We start from the raw sequence: 20,399 nt of genomic DNA on the forward strand, positions 1-20,399 counted from the left end.
CGTTCAAAAAAGAAAAAGAAATTATTATTTATTTTTATTAAGAAAAGAAAAAGGTAAAAAGGCAAAGTCAAAATTTGCAATTTCCTTTTTTTTTTTTTTAAATTTTAAATTTATTTATAATTAATAACGGTAAATGATCATGGAATCCGTAAATATCTCTATTTACCAGGGGTAATTTGGTCATTTCAAATTGCTATAAGTAACTACCCTAGCTCGCTTTCCAACAATCTCGTCCCCCCAAAAATCACACACTCTCTCTCTCTCTTTGTCTATCTCTGTAGACCGCGTCTGTTACGGCGTCTCACCGGTGTTGACGGTGGCCGGAGAATACGGCGGAGGCGAGTCCCGGCGATTGTTGGTGCGGTGGGGTTCTGTGTCATTTGACCGGCGGCCGTGGTGGTGGTTTTCGTGTTGAAGGATATAGAAAGTGGTGTGCATGTGGAAGTGGCGGGAGTTTGTGGGGATAACGAATAGGAAGAAGGCGTTTAAACGGAGGCGTGTTTGGATGGATTAAGTGGAGTGGGGGATCACCGGCGGCCATGATGGAGAGGAAGTTGGTGTTTGGCGTGGCGGTCGGCGTGGCGGTGGGGGCTTGTGTGGTGGCGGCGATTGTGGTGGGACGGAGAGTGAAGAGTAGGAGTAAGTGGAAGAGAGTGGTTAGGGTTTTGGAAGAGTTTGAGGTGGCTGGTGATACTCCTGTGAGGAGATTGAGGCAAGTGGTTGATGCTATGGCGGTTGAAATGCATGCTGGATTAGCCTCTGAAGGTGGTTCTAAGCTTAAAATGCTACTCACATATGTCGATAATCTGCCTAATGGGTAACACATCAATCAATTTTATCTATAGCCTCTGTTTTCCAATGCTGCCGGTTTCGTTTTAATTTATTGATTATTGAACTGGAGAGGACTGGGTTTGAGTGATTTCATTTGTTTGGTTGTAGTTCTTTGAAGCTTCCTTGTTAGATTGCTTGATTTTTCATCTTTGCTTATTGGAAATCAATTTGCCTTAATCTTTTGGCGCATGTGTACTGTGTTTGATCTCTCTCTCTCTCAATCATGTTCTTTTTTCTGTTTTTGCAGACTAGTTTTACACGTTTTTAAATTGGATTTCTGTCTGTAGCGTTGCTGGTGAGAGGTGTCAGTGTCTGCCTGCTCTGCTGCATGTCATCTTTGATTATGTTTTGGGATAAAGTGTGTGTTATTTTCTTGTTCTTGAGTAATGGCCAATTGTCTTTCTTGCTTTTTTGGATTTTGATTGATGTGTTGCATTATACGTTGTATACACGTTTATGCTGTTCTTATTGGGTGGTTCTTCTTTTCTTTCCCTTTTCCCTCTTCAGGAGCGAGAAGGGAACCTTTTATGCTCTGGATCTTGGGGGCACTAATTTTAGGGTGTTGAGAGTTCATCTGGGTGGCCAGAGGTCTCTTAGTTTGGAACATGATGTGGAGCGGCAGCCAATTCCCGAACATTTAATGACTGGCACTAGCGAGGTGATTTCACTTCTACCATGAACCTCTGCTCTTGATTTGCCCACCAGTTTTCATTTAGTATTGATCCATGTTCCTTGCGTGTAGGATCTCTTTGATTTTATTGCTTCGTCGCTGAAGGATTTCGTCGAGAAAGCTGATGATCCTGATCGGTTGGCAGCTAGAAGAAAGGAACTTGGATTTACATTTTCCTTTCCTGTTAAACATGCATCTGCTTCATCTGGGGTGTTGATTAAATGGACTAAAGGATTTTCCATTGAAGACATGGTTAGTTTGATGCTGTTTAAATTGATTGAGTGGTTCGACGACTAGAGTGAGAGATGAAAAAGTGTTCTTCCTAATGAAAAATTTATCTGTCGACAGTTTTTGACCGATACCGAAACTGAATATCTTTGGCCTTGATGAATAAAAGCACATCAGTTTGTATCTTGGACTTCTTGTACTAGGCTAAGAATTGTTCTACTTTTCAGGTTGGACAAGATGCTGCAGAATTGTTACAACAAGCAATTGATAGGATTGGACTGGATATGAGGGTATCGGTACTGGTAAGCGTTCTGTTGCTTAGCAAGTTGGCTAAAGTGATGGTAGAAACACCAAATGTCTCTCTCTTGATAGCTTACAGAAGGAAGGCGAAACGATGCCGCCTTTTTCTGATGCTCACTGGTCTGAAAAATCTTTTCTAGCCAACTTCCTTGAATTGGATTGGTTTAGGTTGAGAAGATTTTTCCTGGTTTATATTTCTGGTGTTGTTCCATAGAACTTAAGGGACACATTTACTTCATATGCATGCTTGGATGAACTATTTGATCTAATATAGAAAAGCACAGTGATACAATTTGATCTATTGAACGGAGTTTGTAAGTGTAGTGTATCATTTTCTGAACCAGATTAACGACACTGTGGGAACGTTAGCTGTTGGTCACTATCAAGATCCCGACACCGTTGCCGCAGTTATAATTGGCACTGGCACGAATGCTTGCTATCTTGAACGTACTGATGCCATTATTAAATGCCAGGGGCTCCTTACAACATCTGGGAGCATGGTACTTTTCTTTAGTTTAAACCCTTAATAGTGTTTTTTAGTCTAGAAATGATATTAATCTTTTTGATCATTCAGGTCATCAACATGGAATGGGGAAACTTTTGGACTTCTCATTTACCAAGAACTACTTACGATATCGATTTGGATGCGGATAGCCCCAATCCCAACGAGCAGGTACGGTTGCTTTTCGTTGTCGAACTTCTTGAACTACGCCATTATGTTGGAACTAACTTGGTTGTGTACGAGCTTGATGTAGGGCTTTGAGAAAATGATATCGGGTATGTATCTTGGCGATATCGTTAGAAGAGTGATTCTGAGGATATCACAAGAATCTGATGTTCTAGGCCCTGCTTCTACCAGGTTATTGATGCCCTTCATTTTGAGGTAATCTCTTCCCTCCCCTGCCCCCGACTGCTCTTTCTGACCTCATCACGCTCTCTGCAACGTGGTCACGATTCCATCAAATTTTCAGAACACCATCGATGGCTGCGATGCACGAGGATAGCTCCCCAGATTTAACAGAAGTAGCACGGATTTTAGAAGACATCTTGGAGGTGGACACAAAAGCTATCTTTTCTCCATTGATCTCTCTTCATTTATTTGCATAACCACCTTACTTTCACTGATTCTTGGTTGGTTCTATCCTCTCAGATCACTGATACACCCTTAAAGGTTCGAAAGCTGGTAGTGAAAATATGCGACATTGTGACACGACGAGCTGCTCGCTTGGCAGCCGCTGGTATTGTGGGCATCCTGAAGAAGATAGGGCGAGACGGGAGCAGTGGAATCGCTGGAGGAAGAAGTAGAACCGACGTCAAACTTAGACGAACAGTTGCAATTGAGGGAAGTTTATACACAAGCTATACAATGTTCAGAGAATATCTACATGAAGCTTTGGTTGAAATACTGGGAGAGGAGATAGCCCCACACGTAATTTTAAAGGCGACCGAAGATGGGTCGGGTATCGGAGCAGCACTACTTGCAGCTTCCTATTCATCGTAGATTCGGCATCTCTGGATAAAACACGTAAAATCTCTACAAAAACTCACACATATCTGAATATATATAATAGATCCAGTATAGAAAAAGTATTGATATATACACAAAATGATTATAGGTTTGCCTTAGCTTGTACATTTAGCGATTCATTTCAATATTTGATTATGTATAAAGAAGGCTGTCCATATGTTCTTTTTACTCCTTGGCATTGTTCAAAGGTTCCAGTGCTGACTGCTGATGATTCTATTGCATTGTTTTGTTATATATATTCATTGCAGCATGTGAAGTGTTCTGTAAAGTTACAGTTCATGATCTCAAATGGGATTTGAATATAATGTGAAAATTCCTTCTCTTACTCCTTTTAAATCTTTGCCTCCCTCTATATTAACTTCTGTAGCTCGGAATGTCGAATGAAACGGGCTTATAAAGTGGTCAAAAGTTCATTTTCATATGAAAGGATGGCTTCGAAAAGCATGTTTGATTTGATTATCTAGCTCGAAACGGGCTTATAAAGTGGTCAAAAGTTCATTTTCATAGAAAAGGATGGCTTCGAAAAACATGTTTGATTTGATTATCTAGCTCGAAATTGGGCTCTTATAAAGTGGTCAAAAGTTCATTTTCATATGAAAGGATGGCTTCCAAAAGCATGTTTGATTTGATTCCCGTTTCTCAGCTCACTATTATGCAATTAAGCAACCGTTTAACGTTCACTATCATCGCACTTGAAGGGGACGTTATTTACAATCTCTCAAATACAAAAAAGGAACCAAATAAACCATTCATGGAAATGTCTATGGCCATGCATCCCCCCACATATGACAATCAAATTCTTCCGTTGTCGGGAATCAAACCCAGGTCTCTTGGGTGAAAGCTAGATATCCTAACCATTGGACGACAACGAATGATGTGATGTGTGTATCAAAGGAGGTATATACTAAAATCTTCATATAACACACCAGTCATGTTTAAGGAAGACACTTAATTTCAAGTTTTTATCTAATAAATTTCTAGTAATATTTAAAATTTAATTGTTTTATTAGATATAAAACTAAAATTTAATAGATCCATCAATCTTAAATTTTAAAAAAAATTATAGATACGACGAATTAAACCCAAATTACTTAGACAATTTAATTAATAATTAAAATTAAAATTTTTAAAGATTATATGTTTCTTTAAAAATTTAAACACTACATAAATACTAAATTTATTATTTATCCTTTTAAAAAATATTAAACAAGAAGTTAGAAGAGGAGATGAAAAAATGCAACTAAAATTATTTTTATAAAAAAAATGCAAAGATTTTAGAGGCAAAATATAAAAATAGTCCAAGCAAAATTACATATTTACCCTCAGAGAAACCTTTTAAAATGGGGTACGGTTTTTTTTGGCTCGAACTAGCACAACTTGGAACTCTCGTGTTCTCTGCAATGGCCGCTGAGAACAAACCCTCCACCGCCGGCAAGAAACGGAAGCAGCGCTATCGTCCCAACAATGTTTTCTCCCAATCTTTTCTTCTTCTTCTTCTTACCTTCTCTATTCTATTGTCGATTTACTCAATTCCTTCTAATTTTCTCGTTGTTCTCCTTCCTCAGAAACCAGTGAAGAAGAAGGGCCATTACCCGTTACGCCCTGGAGTCCAAGGTTTCTTTATCACCTGCGATGGCGGCCGAGAGCGTCAAGCCTCCATTGAAGCTATCAATGTTATCGACTCTGTATGACTTTGCCCCTTTTTCACTGCTTCTGGGTTATGTTTTGTTGGGATTGAGATGAATATTTCTATGTATTACGTTTTGATTGTCATTGAACTGTGTTCCTATTGCCTTATTGTGGAAGTCATGGGGGAATTGAATCATTCCTTTTGTTTTGTTATAAATTTCCGAGATGAAACTTAGAGAGATTTGGAGGCAGATAATGTAAAGCGCGTTACCCAATGATTCAAAGATGTTTGATGTGCGAAGGGTCTATTTGTAAAGCTTATTAGTGAGTAATGAATACTAATCCAAAGTTATCTATGATAGACGTAAAGGGAAAATATTACGAAGGAAATTTTTTAAGCTTATCTCAAAGTAATTCTGGTTTTTGTCAATGTTATGTCTAATTGTTCGTTGTAGGATTATTAATTGTTCCTTCTTGAGATGCTATACATATATGTTTGTTCTGTTTAAAGGCTTTACTGTTGATTTCTTTACAAGAACATTGATTTTTACGTATTCGTTTTCTAATATTCCATTTTCAGTTTTTTGACGAGTTCGTCCATGGAAAGGGTTCTGGCGTGAAGCTGACAGAATTAGCTGATAAACCTTTAAACAAAAAAATTAAGTTTTCAGATTCTGAATCTTCTGGTTCTGATGATGATGATGATGGGGAAGAGGAGGAGGAGGAGGTGGGGGATGAGAACGAGGACGAGAACAAGGAGGTTCCCGAGGAAGAAAGCAAGTCTAAGTCTCCTAAGGAGCAAAATGATCCTTGCAATGAAAACAAAACAACGGATGTTCCAGATACTCATCAAGGGGACATTGTAGCCACCGAAAGTCGAACGGAGGAAAAATCAAATGACAATGAAAAGGATATAAAGTGTCCAGAAGTTCCATCGGAGGAAGTTGAGGAGCCACCGAAAAAGAAACACTGCATTGAAGCAGATGCATCAAAAAGTATTGTTAAGGAGAAGGAGAAATCCATTGATCAATTGATTGAAGCTGAACTTCAGGAACTGGGAGATAAAAGCAAGGTCAGTGATAAAATTTCAACGTTAAGGTTATTCTTTTTCTGATCTTACAACTATTAACTTTGTATGAGTTATGATTATGACTTACAAGCTATTTTAAACATCCAGACTGATAATTGATCCTTTGTTTTCCAATCTTCTTATCATGAAATGTGGTTTAGAGACGTTTTTTCAACCTTGATTCGGGGTGCAATGGTGTTGTCTTTATCCAAATGCGGAAGAACGATGGAGAACCTGGTCCTGAGGCTGTTGTGCAGCATATGATGACATCTATTGCTTCAACAAGGAAACACATATCGAGGTTTGCATATAGTTCTTGAATTTCTATAAGGAATGAAGCATGAAGAAGTTCATATACTGGATCACTAAAAGGCTTTATTGTATATTTGATATATCCCAGGTTCATACTTAGAGTACTGCCTGTTGAAGTGGCATGCTATGCTTCAGTGGAGGAGATCTCCAGGGCAATAAAGCCTCTAATAGAAAAGAACTTTCCTGTTGAAAGTCAGAGTCCTAAAAAGGTATATCCCTACTTTTACGTTCCCTTTTAATCGTCTCCCAATTTCAATACCATGGTGTCAGTTCCTTTGTGATAAAGGAACAACTATAGATTCAATGACTATTTGAATACGATCACTTGACGCTACTATGAGTTGGAAATAGTTGCGCTGATTTCTTGATGGCTTTATGCATTCTAAGATTGAGGACAATTGTTTCAAATTTTGTTTCTAGATTTGTGCTTGGTTTTGTGACTGGAGTTCTAGGCCACATATCCAATTCACTTAAGACTTGGAGAGCTAAAGGCGTCATTGAGTGAAAAGTAGAGTAGGTTGTATATACTTGTAACTGTTTAAAGCTGTTGTGATGTAGTTGTCAACCGGGTAGAAAATAAGGAGAGTCCATGGCTATTCATCTTATAATGGCTGTGGTTTTCTAGTTTTTGCAGTTTCGATATCTCTGACCCTACACGTTTTGACACTTCCTAGTTGCATGATGAAATTGCAACCTCCAGTTGGTAAAGGACATGGAAGAAAATTCAACTAAGTGACTATAATCGATGATTAATTGATTTATAAAAGAAACTATCCTATAAATACTTTACATGAAGCGAACATGAATCTCGTTTTCTAGTGACTTGACGTGAGGATGCTATTATTAGAATGATCACAAATTAACATTTCAATTTTTTTTTATCTTTCTCGCAGTTTGCAGTATTATACGAGGCCCGTTCAAATACTGGCATTGACAGGGCAACTATAATTAATACTGTAGCAAAAGCTGTTCCCGAGCCTCATAAAGTTGATTTGAACAATCCTGAAAAAACCATTGTGGTTGAGATTGTCAAGGTGAGGAACTCTGTTCTTGGAAGTAAATAGTTTAGAGATTTCTCCTTAGACCTGATTCAGTATATAGAATGTTTGCCATAGCCACCCACTTGGTGGGGTATGTGCCGCTTTAAATTGTGTTTAAAATATTCTCTGCTAGCTGAAGCTATATGCATCTTAAACCTTGCTTTGAGGATTTAATCTAATTTTGGTTTCAAACTTGACTTCTTTTACCGAATTTTGATTGTTTTAGATACATATACTGCTTGAGGTTAAATCTGCTGGGAAGTAACTGAAGTTCATACTTTTATTATCCTTACCCAAGTAGGGTAAATGGAAAGTGTTGTAGACCTCTCAAAGCCCTTGCAGAACTAGTTTTATCTGCAAGTTAGTCTGGGAGGCAAAAACTATGGCTTTAGAACTTGAAGAGTTGGCTGAACCATTGGTTTGGAACGTGTTTGGTGAGACTGGATGCTAATAGAATAGGTTGTGTAACAGCCTGAGCCCGAGCCCTCTGCTAGTAGATATTGTCCTCTTTGGGCTTTCTCTTTCGGACTTCCCCTCAAGGTTTTTAAAATGCGTTTACTAGGGAGAGGTGAATGTTTCATTCTCCTCCCCCACCGATGTGGAATCTCACAGGCTGCCTCGGATGGAAGTTGACAACCCAAAATAATGTTTGATGATTGATGACGATATGTGTTGTTTGTTATGAAATGTGATTGGTCTGGAATGTGGACAATAACTGTGTAATCTTACATTGTGTTTTTTGTTGGGTTGTTCAGACAATTTGCTTGATTGGAGTAGTGGAGAAGTACAAGGAGTTATCCAAGTACAACCTAAGGCAGCTGACATCAAGAAAGCAATAGAAATAGGTTAGGTTAAGTTATTTGGTTTTCATGTCTGTTTCAGCTTTGGTCGGACGGACACCTTTTAACTCTGAAATGTATTAATCTGCATGTTTCTTGATGTGTAGGGTTAGTTTAGTTTAGCTTTATGGTTTTAAATTTCATAATATGCTTCTACTGTTCTGTTGAACTACTATTGAGTTTGATGGAGGAAGATGATTGAAAGATTCATCATATCTCTTGTTTGTTTCTATGGCTTGCATTTACATGGAGTTAAATATTTTTTTAAATCAATGACTCGAACTCGAAAGATAATGCATGAGTATCCAACACAATGTATTAGATGATATATGGTATGTTGTCGGTAATGATGATGATATGATTATATTCCATTGTCGGGAATCAAACTCGGGTCTTCTAGGTAAAAGCCAGATATCCTAACCGTTGTCGGTAATGATGATGATATGATTATATTCCATTGTTGGGAATTAAACCCGGGTCTTCGGGGTAAAAGCCAGATATCCTAACCACTGGACGACAATGGGTGATACAAGTAACTGTATTTCGAGGTAACTTAAGTATTATGTAGGTCTCGTGGTGGCTTTTAGAACCATCTCCTTGAGGAAAGTGTTTGCATGGATCAATGTTAAAAAAACAACACAAAAAGAAGTAGAGGTCGACCCTAGCCTCATTAGCTGAGGTCATAGGCGAGGGTCGGCCTCTATTTTTTTTTGCATTGTTTTCCTTCTCTTTGTTTTTAATTGGTTTTTTACCCAAATGATGAGAAACATTTATAAAAGGTGAAGAGTAATATTAAAACGTTTGAAAGATAGAAGTGTTTTTTAAACAATATATCCCGACTACAATAACTACCGAACAACGATCCATTTGAAGAATGATGGTGGATGAAATCATCAAATCATTAGCTTTCCAATCAAATAACCTAAGCAACTTTGAATTATGGATGTGGAAGAAACCCAAGCAAATGATATAAATATTGTTGGGCTCATGCAGTGCCTGCCTATCTCTACATCTAACATAGAAAATTCCTCTCCTCTACTGATTGTAACTACAAAAAATTTAGTCCTAAATGCACATTAAAAGAATGGTGTTACTTGGCGACTACTGTATTTTTCTCTCCGTTTTCGACTTGTTTGTCGAATCCGTGGTAAGGTACTTCGACCATGGGTTGTGGCAAACGACGACCTTGAAAGTCCTCTGGAAAGAATTCGAAATCAGGGCCGAAGTTGAACTTGACAACACAATTTGGTTGATTCGGTTGAGTGTACATTGAGGCTGCAGGATAATAGCGACCTCCGTTCAGATCTGTAAACGCAACCCCTTGGCATACTCCGTTTTTGAAGAACGAAATCTCGCTTCCTGCACAACGAATGTCGAACACATCATTTAACTTTAGAGAGGGGACGATACTCTGATCAAGAACTAAACTAGAACTGGGGAAAGAAGAAACAAGAATGGAAAGCATAAGGCAAGAAGATGCAACACATCGAGTTCCTAATCCTCATCGCTATATAACCGACTTGACAGTCGACACGTAGTGTCGAAAATGGTTGGTTAATAAATTGTAACAAATGCCTAATTCAGTAACGAAAAAATAGTCGAACCACTCATGCCAGAACCTTGTTAAATGATAATAGATGTGACCCAAAAGAACAGACTAAAAAAAAGGAAACATCAGCACCAAGCTACTCCTAACAGCTCAAGCTCACCGCTAGCAGATATTTGTCCTCTTTGGGTCTTTTTTTTTTTTTTCAGGCTTCCCCTCAAGGTTTTTAAACCGTGTCTGTTAGGGAGAGGTTTCCACCCCTTATAAGAACGTTTCGTTCTCCTCCTCAACCGATGTGGGATCTCACAATTATTTCCTTGCACTACTGTTAACAAGCTAACCCCTCTCTCCCAACCGATAGCTCTTCGGTACCCTCATCCCCACTTCCTCGGAGCGATTATTCCTCCTGAAATAACGACATGTCCAAAATCATTCTCGAACATGCCCTAAGTGAATTGCATGGTTGGCTTGAGTTTTATCACCTACTAAAACATACAACCATTTGTACACATACAAAGAATCAGATAAATTGGACACAGCATGCTTATGAGTTTCACTTATTGATCTGTATACCCTATTTCTATAGATCATCTTTCTCATTATGCATGGTAAAAGGATTTCAAATTGCTCTTGCAGTATAGCTCAGCTATGAAATGGTCTCTCTGTACCAACCGAGGTATCTCGGTCGGGAAAACTACATCCCCCCTTGGCCAAATGAATAGGAAAAAAGAACGTTTCTCCCCAAATGCAACACTATACGTAGTGTCGAAATGAACCTTCAAACTATATCAGTGTCAAATGACTCGACTTTAGAAGAAAATGCAAACCGATGCAACACATAATCTTAGAGGAATCTCAATTTAAAACGAATGTCAATAAGGCCTATAGTAACTTCAAGTTTGTTCTTTTCAAAAAGCTATACTTTCATGATTGATCAATTGCAGCTCAAAGGGCAGCCTACTTCAGGGGCAGAACTGGGCTGCAATCTCAACCCTGCTTGCCAGCCAGTGAGATCTTGCCTCATGGGCCAAAACTGTGTTTTTTTCTCACCATTTGTGTCACAGGGCTGCAGGAGTGGCTAACTAGGAAATCCTTAAAGCAATCTAAATATCAGGAACAGCAACATTTCTTCAAACTAGCTTGGACAACCGAATTGAAAAATCGAGCATAAAAAAAAAAAAAAAAATGTAACGGCTCAAACCTACTGCTAGCAAATATTGTACTCTTTGAGCTTTCCCCTCAAGGTTTTTTAAAAAGCGTTTGCTAGGGAGAGGTTTCTACACCCTTATAAAGGGTATTTTGTTCTCCTCCCCAACCGACGTGGGATCTCACAATCCACCCTCCTTCAGGACTCAGCGTCCTTGCTGGCACACCTCCTAGTGTCCACCCCCTTCAGGGCTCAGCGTCCTTGCTGGCACACCGCCTTGTGTCCACCCACCTTCGGGGCTCAACCTCTTCGCTGGCACATCGCTCGGTATTTGGCTCTGACACCATTTGTAATGGTCCAAAGGCCTCCGCTAGGGGCTTCCCCTCAAGGTTTTAAAAACGCGTATGCTAGGGAGAGGTTTCCACACTCTTATAAAGGGTATTTCGTTCTCCTTCCCGTGGAAAAGAACTATCTATATAACAATCAAGATGCACATGAAATGGCTTCCATAGAGCTTGCATAGAACATAAAGCAGAATCTCAACTACTCAAGAAAATTGAACATAGAATGCATCAATTGTCAGCATTTAGTAAAGCAATCCAACATACCAGGAACTACTTTAGGAGGCTCCTCTTTCCCTTCAGGAGCACAAATGTACCTCTGCCCCTTATACCAAACATAGTGCGGTGACTTGGGCGCATATGAAGCCCCATCAGGCAAATTGATATAAAAACCAAGAACATCACCTTCCTTATATCCCTCCTCTCCATATTTCTCCCTTAAAGCCTTATGCACCTTACTTCCATCAATATCTCTGTATCCAAAACTATTCCCATCGTACCCGACCGGCGCCTGCAAGTCCCCTTTCTCCATCGACCATCCGAGCCGAGTATGCCCGGTCTCCCCCAAGCTTACAACCTTGATTTCAAAATACCATGCCCCTTCCTCCACCCCTCTAGTAGCTCTCACCATTCTATACCCCTTTGTACTACCACCACTCATTCTGTCATCACTCAATTCAACTTTCTCCGCCTTGTACACTTTTGACAAACATATTTGCATACTGGAATTGTCGTCTCCTTTATCGGAGAACCTTGGAACTGGAGTGATCAAAACAGGATCCTCAGTGGGGGCATTGTGATTGTTATTAGCTTTGTTCTTCTTTTTCCCCTTCCGGCTCGATTTAGTAGCCCAAACATTATTATTCTTCTTCTTCGATTTCTTTGGTGCAACATTGCCACTAGCTGACCTGTTGTTCTTAGCCGCCGTTGTGGATGCCGGCAATGGCGATTTCTCCTCCCCTGCAGGTTTGTTAAGCGAAGACAACTGCTTCTGCTTTTTCGGAGTCGGGCCTTCTTCGCCGTCGTCATTCCCAGGGGACTTCGTCAATTTAGCGGATTTTGTGTCATCGGAGGCGGGTTCTTCTTCGGAGATTTCTTCAGAGGCATCGGGTGGGTGTTGTCTGGTACCGTTCGGGGGCTCGGTTAGATTCACATCCAATGGCGGATCAGAAGGGTCAAGTGGGTCGATCTCAGCGGCGCGAATGGAGTCGCCTTCATCATCTTCATCTCTGTAATTGGAACGGAGGGAATCCATGAGAATGAGCTCCAATAGGGTTAAAAATTCGGCAACTCCGAGGACGGAGGAGATTGATGATCCTTTTACATATGTTTCTGCTAACCGAGAGATGGAGAAATTCGGAAATCAAATTACTCTCGACGGATAGGGGTGAAGGATTGAAGAGACGAGGAATGGGGAGAGATCAATTGTCGCACTCATATGATCCAATAATTAGAACAATTTAATAAAAATTACATTTGGTTATTTATTTATTTTTTCATTCCATTTATTGGTTCACATTTTTTTTATTCAAATTAATTTAATTAATTTGATAATTTAAATTTCTTAAGCAAAATAAAATAATATTTCCTATCAAATTATCTAATTATTCGTACATATAAATAAAATTATGACCTGAAAATTAAGGTGATTGAGTTAACCCGACCAAAAAAATATTTAACGGCAGAACCAATTTTTCAATTTTCCAAAATTAAATCCAATTCAAACGTAACCCAATATTTATGAGTTGACCTTCAGATAATATCTTAATCAATCAAATTTTCATTAATAAAATTAAATAAATAAAAACAGAATTACTTAATTAACTTTTTTTAATATATTAGTGATAAACAGTTATTCCTAAAAAATACAAAAAAAAAAAAGTTCAATTTGATATTTATTTTTTGTATCTAAAAATATTTTCAAAATCTCATTCTATTTTTTAAATAATATTAATAATAATTATTAATATTATAGTTGAATGCAAAATAGAGAATTTTCCTGAGAAAATATTATATATATATATATACATACATACATATATATATATATATATTTATTTGGTGAAGCATTGAATTTGTAATTAATAAAATAATTTATATTTTCACCTACCACCATTGTTTTTGGACCATTGAATTTCACACCTCTATCAAAACTTGGTCAAATTTTCAACGGTTATACCCAACACCATATTCAAAAACACTAACCATTTCCATTTCAACCTTTTTATTTTTATTTTATTTTATTTCAACAAATTTAGAAATCACCTAATCTTATTAAACTACAACGACCAATCGACACATGTTACTCATCGTAATTAATTTTAGTTCGGTCGAGTAATTAATATTTTGATCGAGATTATATGTATGTATGTATATATATATATATATATATATTTGGTAAGATATATTTTATTTAATTGAATTTATGAGTGGTCAATAAAATGGGTCAAAAATGGGTTCCATTTCCCCACCCAACCACCCATATACTCCAAAAATTACTCTCAATTGATGAGGGTATTCTTGTAATTTCAGCACATACGCTGCTTTCGTTCTTTCTCCGAGCTTTGCCGCAATTGCCACGCGTTCTAACAGGGCCTCACCAGCTTCTCTCTTTCTATAAACGTCTTTCCCTCTCTCTTGATTCCTCTCTGGATCAAGTGGGTGTCCGGAAATTTCATGCTCTTCCTCCTGCTTCTGCTTCTGCTTCTGCCTATTTCAAGCGGTCGTGGTTGTGGGAGGAGGGATTAATAAGGGGCATTGGGATTTCCCCATTTGTTCCTTAATCAATTCCCTCTCTTACACATCCATGGCTCCCAGCAAGTTCAATTCCGCTGTAATCTCTCTCTCTCTCTCTCTCTCTCTCTCTGCCTCTCTATTTACTGTTCATATGTTGTGATCTTGATTTCGGAATCGTCCTCTTGTCTTCTTTACGCTTTCTGATCTGTTGATTGGGTTTTCTGGGTTTTTTTTCCCGGTGGGAATTTCTTGGTGATTCTGTAGTTAGCCGGGGATATGATGCTCTGTTTCCATTTGGGGGATTTTTTTAAATCCTTGTGTTGTGTTGTGTTGTGTTGTGCTGCTAGAAAATTTTGTATGTGCGGATTAATTTGGTGGGTTTTTGTTGCTGATTTGGAGATATTTGGAATTGGTCTGTTTGTGGTTGAATATCTGATGGATGAATCAAGTGGATGATTATGTATACGGTATAGTTTTATCCCAGAGGACTGCATGTTTTTCTTTTCAGATTCCCAAGTCTTTTTGGAAAAGTGGGTGCACTTTTCTTTTTTCTTTTGTTCTTTCTAGATGTTGCTTTTTTAATTCGTGTTGTTTAGTTTTTTGAGGCAACTGAACTGCTTGTGATACAGGGAGAAGGAAACTTTTCTGGCCCAATGGCGGATAATGGTTTATTTAATGCAAATTCTCTGTTGAATTCTGAGAAGGCTGTCCAGGAGCTTATTGAACGGTCTCCATTAATGGAGACTGATGATCACCTTATTGAGTTTTCAGAGGCCTTGAGAAGTATGTATTATAGTTTTATTTCGTATGGTTTACCGAATCATGAGCTGCTATTGAATATTTTCCTTTACGTTTATGTAATTTTGCTGATATGGTTGCTGTTGTGTATGAATTGGTCAAAATATGCTGCTTATGTTATTTCTTCGATCTTCAGCTGTTGCAAAAGCATTACGAAAGGCAGCTGAGGGAAAGGCTGCTTCACAGGCTGAGGCAGCTGAATGGAAGCGTAAATTTGAACTGGAGAGGACTAGAAATCTTCAACTCGAGCATAAAGGTTTCTCTAATGGGATTTCTTGTGTTATTTAGAATATATTAGTTGATGTTTTCGTGGGGCTGGAGAAATTGTTAGAAGCACACACTTTCATTAAATAGCAAACGTCTTCTCTTCAAGTCTTTATGTAACAGCTCGAGCACACCGCTAGTAGATATTGTTCTTTTTGGGCTTTCCCTTTTAAAACGTGTCTGCTAGGGAGAGGTTTCCACACCCTTATAAAGAATGTTTCGTTCTCCTCCCCATGTGAGATCTCACACTTTAGCTTTGCTTTGGTTTACGACTAAAACTGTGATGTCTGTATTTTACTTCTTATGGAGATAACAAGATATAGTTGGAGAATTAGGAGAGGGGCATATGGCGTCCGTTATTGTTATGTTGAGCCTTTTAGGATTAATCTCGACGTGCAGATGCCAGGACATCATTACTTGCCTGAGTCTATCTATGTCGATCGTATTGTAGCAACCAAACCGACTAGTGATCTTATTTTGTATTCACCATGTTCACAAATGTGATCCACCACCATTTTTCTTTTCCTCTCATTCCTTTTTTCTTATGTTTTTCTTCTGTTTTCGTTTTCGTTTCTCTTTTGATATGTTCCTTAAAACTACATATGCTTATGCATTATAGGGCTGTCACCAGTAGAATGCAATGGTCATAATAATAAGAGGTCAAGGATTCTAAGCCCACAAGCCACGGAGCAAACAGAATGGTGTTGTGGATCAAATGGAATATGTTCTCATGAAATTCTCCAAGATCGGGACATCGATTCTATTTCTCAGATGGCGTCTAAAAAATATACGAGAAAGGTATTTGAGGAAAAATGAAACATGCCGATTTATTTCCACAAAATAAATAAATTAATAAAGTCAAAAGTTATCTCTCAATGTTCTTTATTTCTCTAATTTAAACATGCGTACAAGCAAAACGAAGCATGCTGCATGCTTCGCATAGTTCCATATTTCATTGTTCCTAGTGATGTTTCATGCATACTTCCTTTTGGTGGCATTGAATTACAGAAAAATAGTGCGAAATGTAACAAGTTGGTTTTAGATATTTACTGAATTGTGCTAATCCCATTTAAACTTTCAGGCACCATTTAAACTTTCATGGTGCTGCAATGGTGAGCATAGTGATCGGCACAAGCACGATGTTGTCTCCTTTGAGAAAGGAAACATAACGACTGCAGAGCGTAGCAGTAGACAGGTCTGTTACTGCTGAACATAGACACATCTCAATTGAATTACTTACATATGTCACAGTTTATCTACGGTCGATTTTTGACAAAATGGAAATGAAAAACTGAGCTTAGGGCCATGAATTTAACGTGCAATTAATGAATTTTGAGTGGGTCTACTTCTTAAATTGATATAACATTTTCATTTCAGATTTCTTTGAAGTGGGAATCTCAACCTCAGACCGTGCTTATATTGACCAAACCAAACTCAATATCGGTTCGAATTCTTTGTTTTGAGATGGTCAGGTGTGTTGCTTACGAAAAGTTCGCTCTCCTCTTTGCCTAGACCGAAGTTTTTATGCATCATAACAAGAGTATCATCATAATGTGAAATGAATGCTGTTTTCCTTATTCCCATTTCTATTCCTCCCAGATGGTTGAGAGAGCATAAAGGTCTTCACATTTATGTTGAGCCACGTGTCAAAAGCGAGCTTCTGACAGAGTCTGACTACTACAATTTTGTACATACATGGAAAGACGGTGAGTATGAATGGTTGTTATTATGTAATAGTAAGCGTATTGTTCTTACTCGGTTTGTGATGTTCAAGTATGGCCTTGACTGCATTTTTGAGCTATAATTCTTATGGCAACTGTCACTTACGGTCCCTATAACCAATTATTTAATACCGTTCTTGTGCACTCGATTGACTCCTCTTTTCTACTTCTCGACAGACAAGGAGATTATGCTCCTCCACACGAAAGTTGATCTCGTGGTTACTCTTGGTGGAGATGGAACTGTACTTTGGGTACGTCTTTCACTTGCAGGAGTATCTTCTTGTTGTTCTAGATATTATAATCAACATTGCAGGCAGCATATTGAGCTTATCAATTGCTATGAACTGTATGTTTTTAATTTGTTTTTAATTTGGCACTTGATTGCAGGCAGCATCAATGTTTAAAGGACCAGTTCCTCCACTTGTTCCGTTTTCTTTAGGGTCTCTTGGTTTCATGACTCCTTTTCGTATCCTTCGATTCTGAGAAAGTATTTACATTAGAAATCAATTCATTTGTTGTTTAACCAGAAAGTAATTGGTTTAAAGTTATTCTGAAACCGACATATTGCCACGACGTTGATTTTCGTTGGCTGCTGAAAATTTTCTTTAACATGCTTCAGACAGTGAGCATTACAAAGAATGCTTGGATTCAGTTCTAAAGGGTCCAATTAGTATCACATTGCGACACCGACTACAGTGCCATGTTATTCGAGATGCAGCAAGAAACGAATACGAAACTGAAGAACCTATACTCGTGCTGAATGAGGTTACAATTGATCGTGGAATATCATCGTACCTTACGAATTTGGAATGTTATTGTGACAGTTCCTTTGTAACTTGTGTCCAAGGGGATGGGCTGATTCTATCAACAACTTCTGGCAGCACAGCATACTCATTGGCTGCTGGGGGATCAATGGTTCATCCTCAGGTATGTTCTTCGGTCGAAAGATCCATCGATCTTTCAGTTCACGTTCTTATATTGGTTAGAGTGACCATTTCTCAAATACTATCTCACACTCGCAGGTTCCCGGCATTCTATTTACTCCGATATGCCCACACTCCTTATCGTTTCGACCCTTGATATTTCCAGAATACGTAACAATACGTATACAAGTACCTTTCAATAGCAGGGGGCATGCATGGGCATCCTTCGACGGGAAGGACAGGAAACAATTGGCAGCAGGAGATGCACTTGTATGCAGCATGGCACTTTGGCCAGTGCCTACAGCGTGCCAGGCAGACTCGACGAACGACTTCTTGCGCAGCATTCACGATGGCCTTCATTGGAATCTAAGAAAAACACAGTCTTTCGATGGACCTCGAGATACATGACCGAAGTTTTAGAGCTTCTTATGGTTAGTATTTATATTGTATAACATATTTTAGTTGTGGCTCAGAAATAAAAAGATGTGTAGCAGAGAGGGAGGGAAAATGGTAGAGAAAATCACTAAATAAGAGTAATTTTCTGTCATTTTATTTATGTATGGGTTAAGTTGAAGGCTCAAGCTGATGAGAGCCCATATCTCAAGTTGTAACAAATTTTTGATAAGTAAGCAATAGATCGTTGTAATCTTACTGTTCTCAGTTGTGTGTCTCGTTAGCTCCACGTATACGTCTTGTTTACGCAAAATACACTTTCGATCCTAAAAGTTTCAAAATGGAAAATTACTTGTTGGGTAAGTTCTCACCCGCACGAAAGGCGTAACGATTTGAGACTTGGTGAAGAAATAGATATGTTTGTGAAGATGCAGACTACCTGCGTCTAGATAGAAAGACCCTATCAAGCTTCACTACTATTGTCGGCTTTGGGCCTTTCCTGCACATGAAAGGTAAGGAAGACCGAGCTTAATTCTAAAAAAAAGAAATGAAAAACTAATGTTAACTAATGCCTTTACGGTCTTGCGGCTTCGCTCCTCTCCTTTACTTTACTGTCTATTAGCTTCTTCCTTCCCTTCCTTCTTACAAATAGTGGTTGACACGAGAGTTCCAGAACCTAAACCGATATTACTTGATTGTGATTGAACAGGGTAAACAGGACTAAAATGGTGATTTGACATTGCCAAGCTAGAACATTAAAAGCGTGTTTTAATTACTACTTCAAGGAGGTAAAAAAAAAGTTAAGGGAATTTAAATTAAATTAATTTCAAAAGAAATTTAAAAACAAATATTGAGTTTTTATTTGTTTTTTTTTAACTAAAATGTTTAAGAGATAATTAAAAAATTACAAAAAAAAAAAAAATGTAAATTATGATGATCGAGGAATAGAAAGATATATGAATGAAACGGATCCACATTTGTCCAAGAGGTTGAATGTTCGAATTTCCTCCGTCTTAATGAAGTTCAAAGGGAAACAAAGTAGTAATATTACACGTTTGAGAACTTACATCGACACTCTTTTCAAAGGTGTGGAAATCTCTCCCTAACATACGCGTTATAAAAACAGTGAGGTTGATAGCAATACGTAACGGGTCAAAGCTGACAATATCTATTAACGGTGGGTTTGGGCTATTACAAATGGTATTAGAGGTAGACACTAGGCGGTGTGTCAACGAGGACGTTGAGACCCCAAAGGGGTGGATTGTGCAATTTCACATCAGTTGGAGAGAGGAACGGAACACTCCTTACAAAAGTGTGGAAACCTCTCCGTAACATACTTGTTTTAAGAACCGTGAGACTGATGACAACACGTAATGAGCCAAAGCAGACAATATCTATTAACGGTGGGCTTAGACTATTACAAATGGTATAAGAGATAGACACCGAACGATGTACCAACGAGTACGTTGGGACTCCAAGTGGATGGATTGTGAGATTCCACATCGATTGGAGAGAGAAAAGAAGCATTCCCATAAGGGTATGAAAACCTCTCCCTAACAAACGCGTTTTAAAAATCATGAAGCTAACGACGATACATAATGGGCTACTCATTATTTGAAATGGATACCATACAAACATTTAATTGACAAAGTCATGCCGTAACGTAGCTTGTAAACGAACTTCAACTTTAATTTTAAAATAAATTCTCCATGTCAACCAAGAGATGACAAAAAAAACACATATTTTCATGCACATAGCCCATTTCTTGAGATCTAAATTTCCATTTTCTATATAAAAAAATTTGATAACGTAACATGAAAGGGTCAAATACCTTACACACATGCATATATGTTTTATATATTATGCAAGCCACCCACCATTTCTTATGTTATCTTGTCTTGAATTTGGGTATACAAAATATAGAATTTCGTTCATAATGGTATAAGTTCTCGAGTTTCTATCATAAAATTTGATCTTAGATATTATGAGATCGATTGGACGTAAAATTTAAAGATGATATATATAGAGAGAGATCAACAGTATTTGAAGTGGGAGATTAGAACGTTTAACCTTTTCGTCGAAGA

General features: G+C 38.2%; 4 protein-coding genes across 4 annotated transcripts; 3 read left to right on the forward strand and 1 right to left on the reverse strand.

Annotated features, from left to right (window-relative positions):
• The first annotated feature begins 242 nt into the window (after positions 1-242).
• Positions 243-3,807, forward strand: LOC111792250 (hexokinase-3-like). Its single transcript, XM_023673606.1, has 9 exons — positions 243-817; positions 1,339-1,489; positions 1,574-1,753; positions 1,957-2,031; positions 2,374-2,529; positions 2,604-2,702; positions 2,785-2,912; positions 3,001-3,082; positions 3,180-3,807. Exons 1-9 carry the CDS (start codon positions 540-542, stop codon positions 3,528-3,530), a joined length of 1,500 nt encoding a protein of 499 aa, XP_023529374.1. The 5' UTR covers positions 243-539; the 3' UTR covers positions 3,531-3,807.
• Positions 3,808-4,920: 1,113 nt separating this feature from the next.
• Positions 4,921-8,676, forward strand: LOC111794083 (THUMP domain-containing protein 1 homolog). Its single transcript, XM_023676214.1, has 7 exons — positions 4,921-5,023; positions 5,123-5,242; positions 5,767-6,258; positions 6,417-6,556; positions 6,656-6,776; positions 7,461-7,601; positions 8,363-8,676. Exons 1-7 carry the CDS (start codon positions 4,958-4,960, stop codon positions 8,444-8,446), a joined length of 1,164 nt encoding a protein of 387 aa, XP_023531982.1. The 5' UTR covers positions 4,921-4,957; the 3' UTR covers positions 8,447-8,676.
• Positions 8,677-9,327: 651 nt separating this feature from the next.
• LOC111792363 (protein TRAUCO-like) lies at positions 9,328-12,919 on the reverse strand. Its single transcript, XM_023673770.1, has 2 exons — positions 11,748-12,919; positions 9,328-9,805 (listed from the first exon to the last, which is right to left on the reverse strand). The coding sequence occupies exons 1-2, from the start codon at positions 12,733-12,735 to the stop codon at positions 9,537-9,539; spliced, it is 1,257 nt and encodes a 418-aa protein (XP_023529538.1). The 5' UTR covers positions 12,736-12,919; the 3' UTR covers positions 9,328-9,536.
• A 1,143-nt stretch (positions 12,920-14,062) lies between these two features.
• LOC111793957 (NAD(H) kinase 1-like) lies at positions 14,063-18,582 on the forward strand. Its single transcript, XM_023676045.1, has 11 exons — positions 14,063-14,313; positions 14,846-14,999; positions 15,151-15,270; positions 15,898-16,076; positions 16,360-16,473; positions 16,656-16,750; positions 16,878-16,984; positions 17,177-17,250; positions 17,387-17,465; positions 17,619-17,926; positions 18,022-18,582. The coding sequence occupies exons 1-11, from the start codon at positions 14,287-14,289 to the stop codon at positions 18,328-18,330; spliced, it is 1,566 nt and encodes a 521-aa protein (XP_023531813.1). The 5' UTR covers positions 14,063-14,286; the 3' UTR covers positions 18,331-18,582.
• Positions 18,583-20,399: the final 1,817 nt, after the last annotated feature.

The sequence above is a fragment of the Cucurbita pepo genome, chromosome LG04 (genome assembly GCF_002806865.2).
Source record: "Cucurbita pepo subsp. pepo cultivar mu-cu-16 chromosome LG04, ASM280686v2, whole genome shotgun sequence".
Taxonomy (NCBI): Eukaryota; Viridiplantae; Streptophyta; class Magnoliopsida; order Cucurbitales; family Cucurbitaceae; genus Cucurbita; species Cucurbita pepo.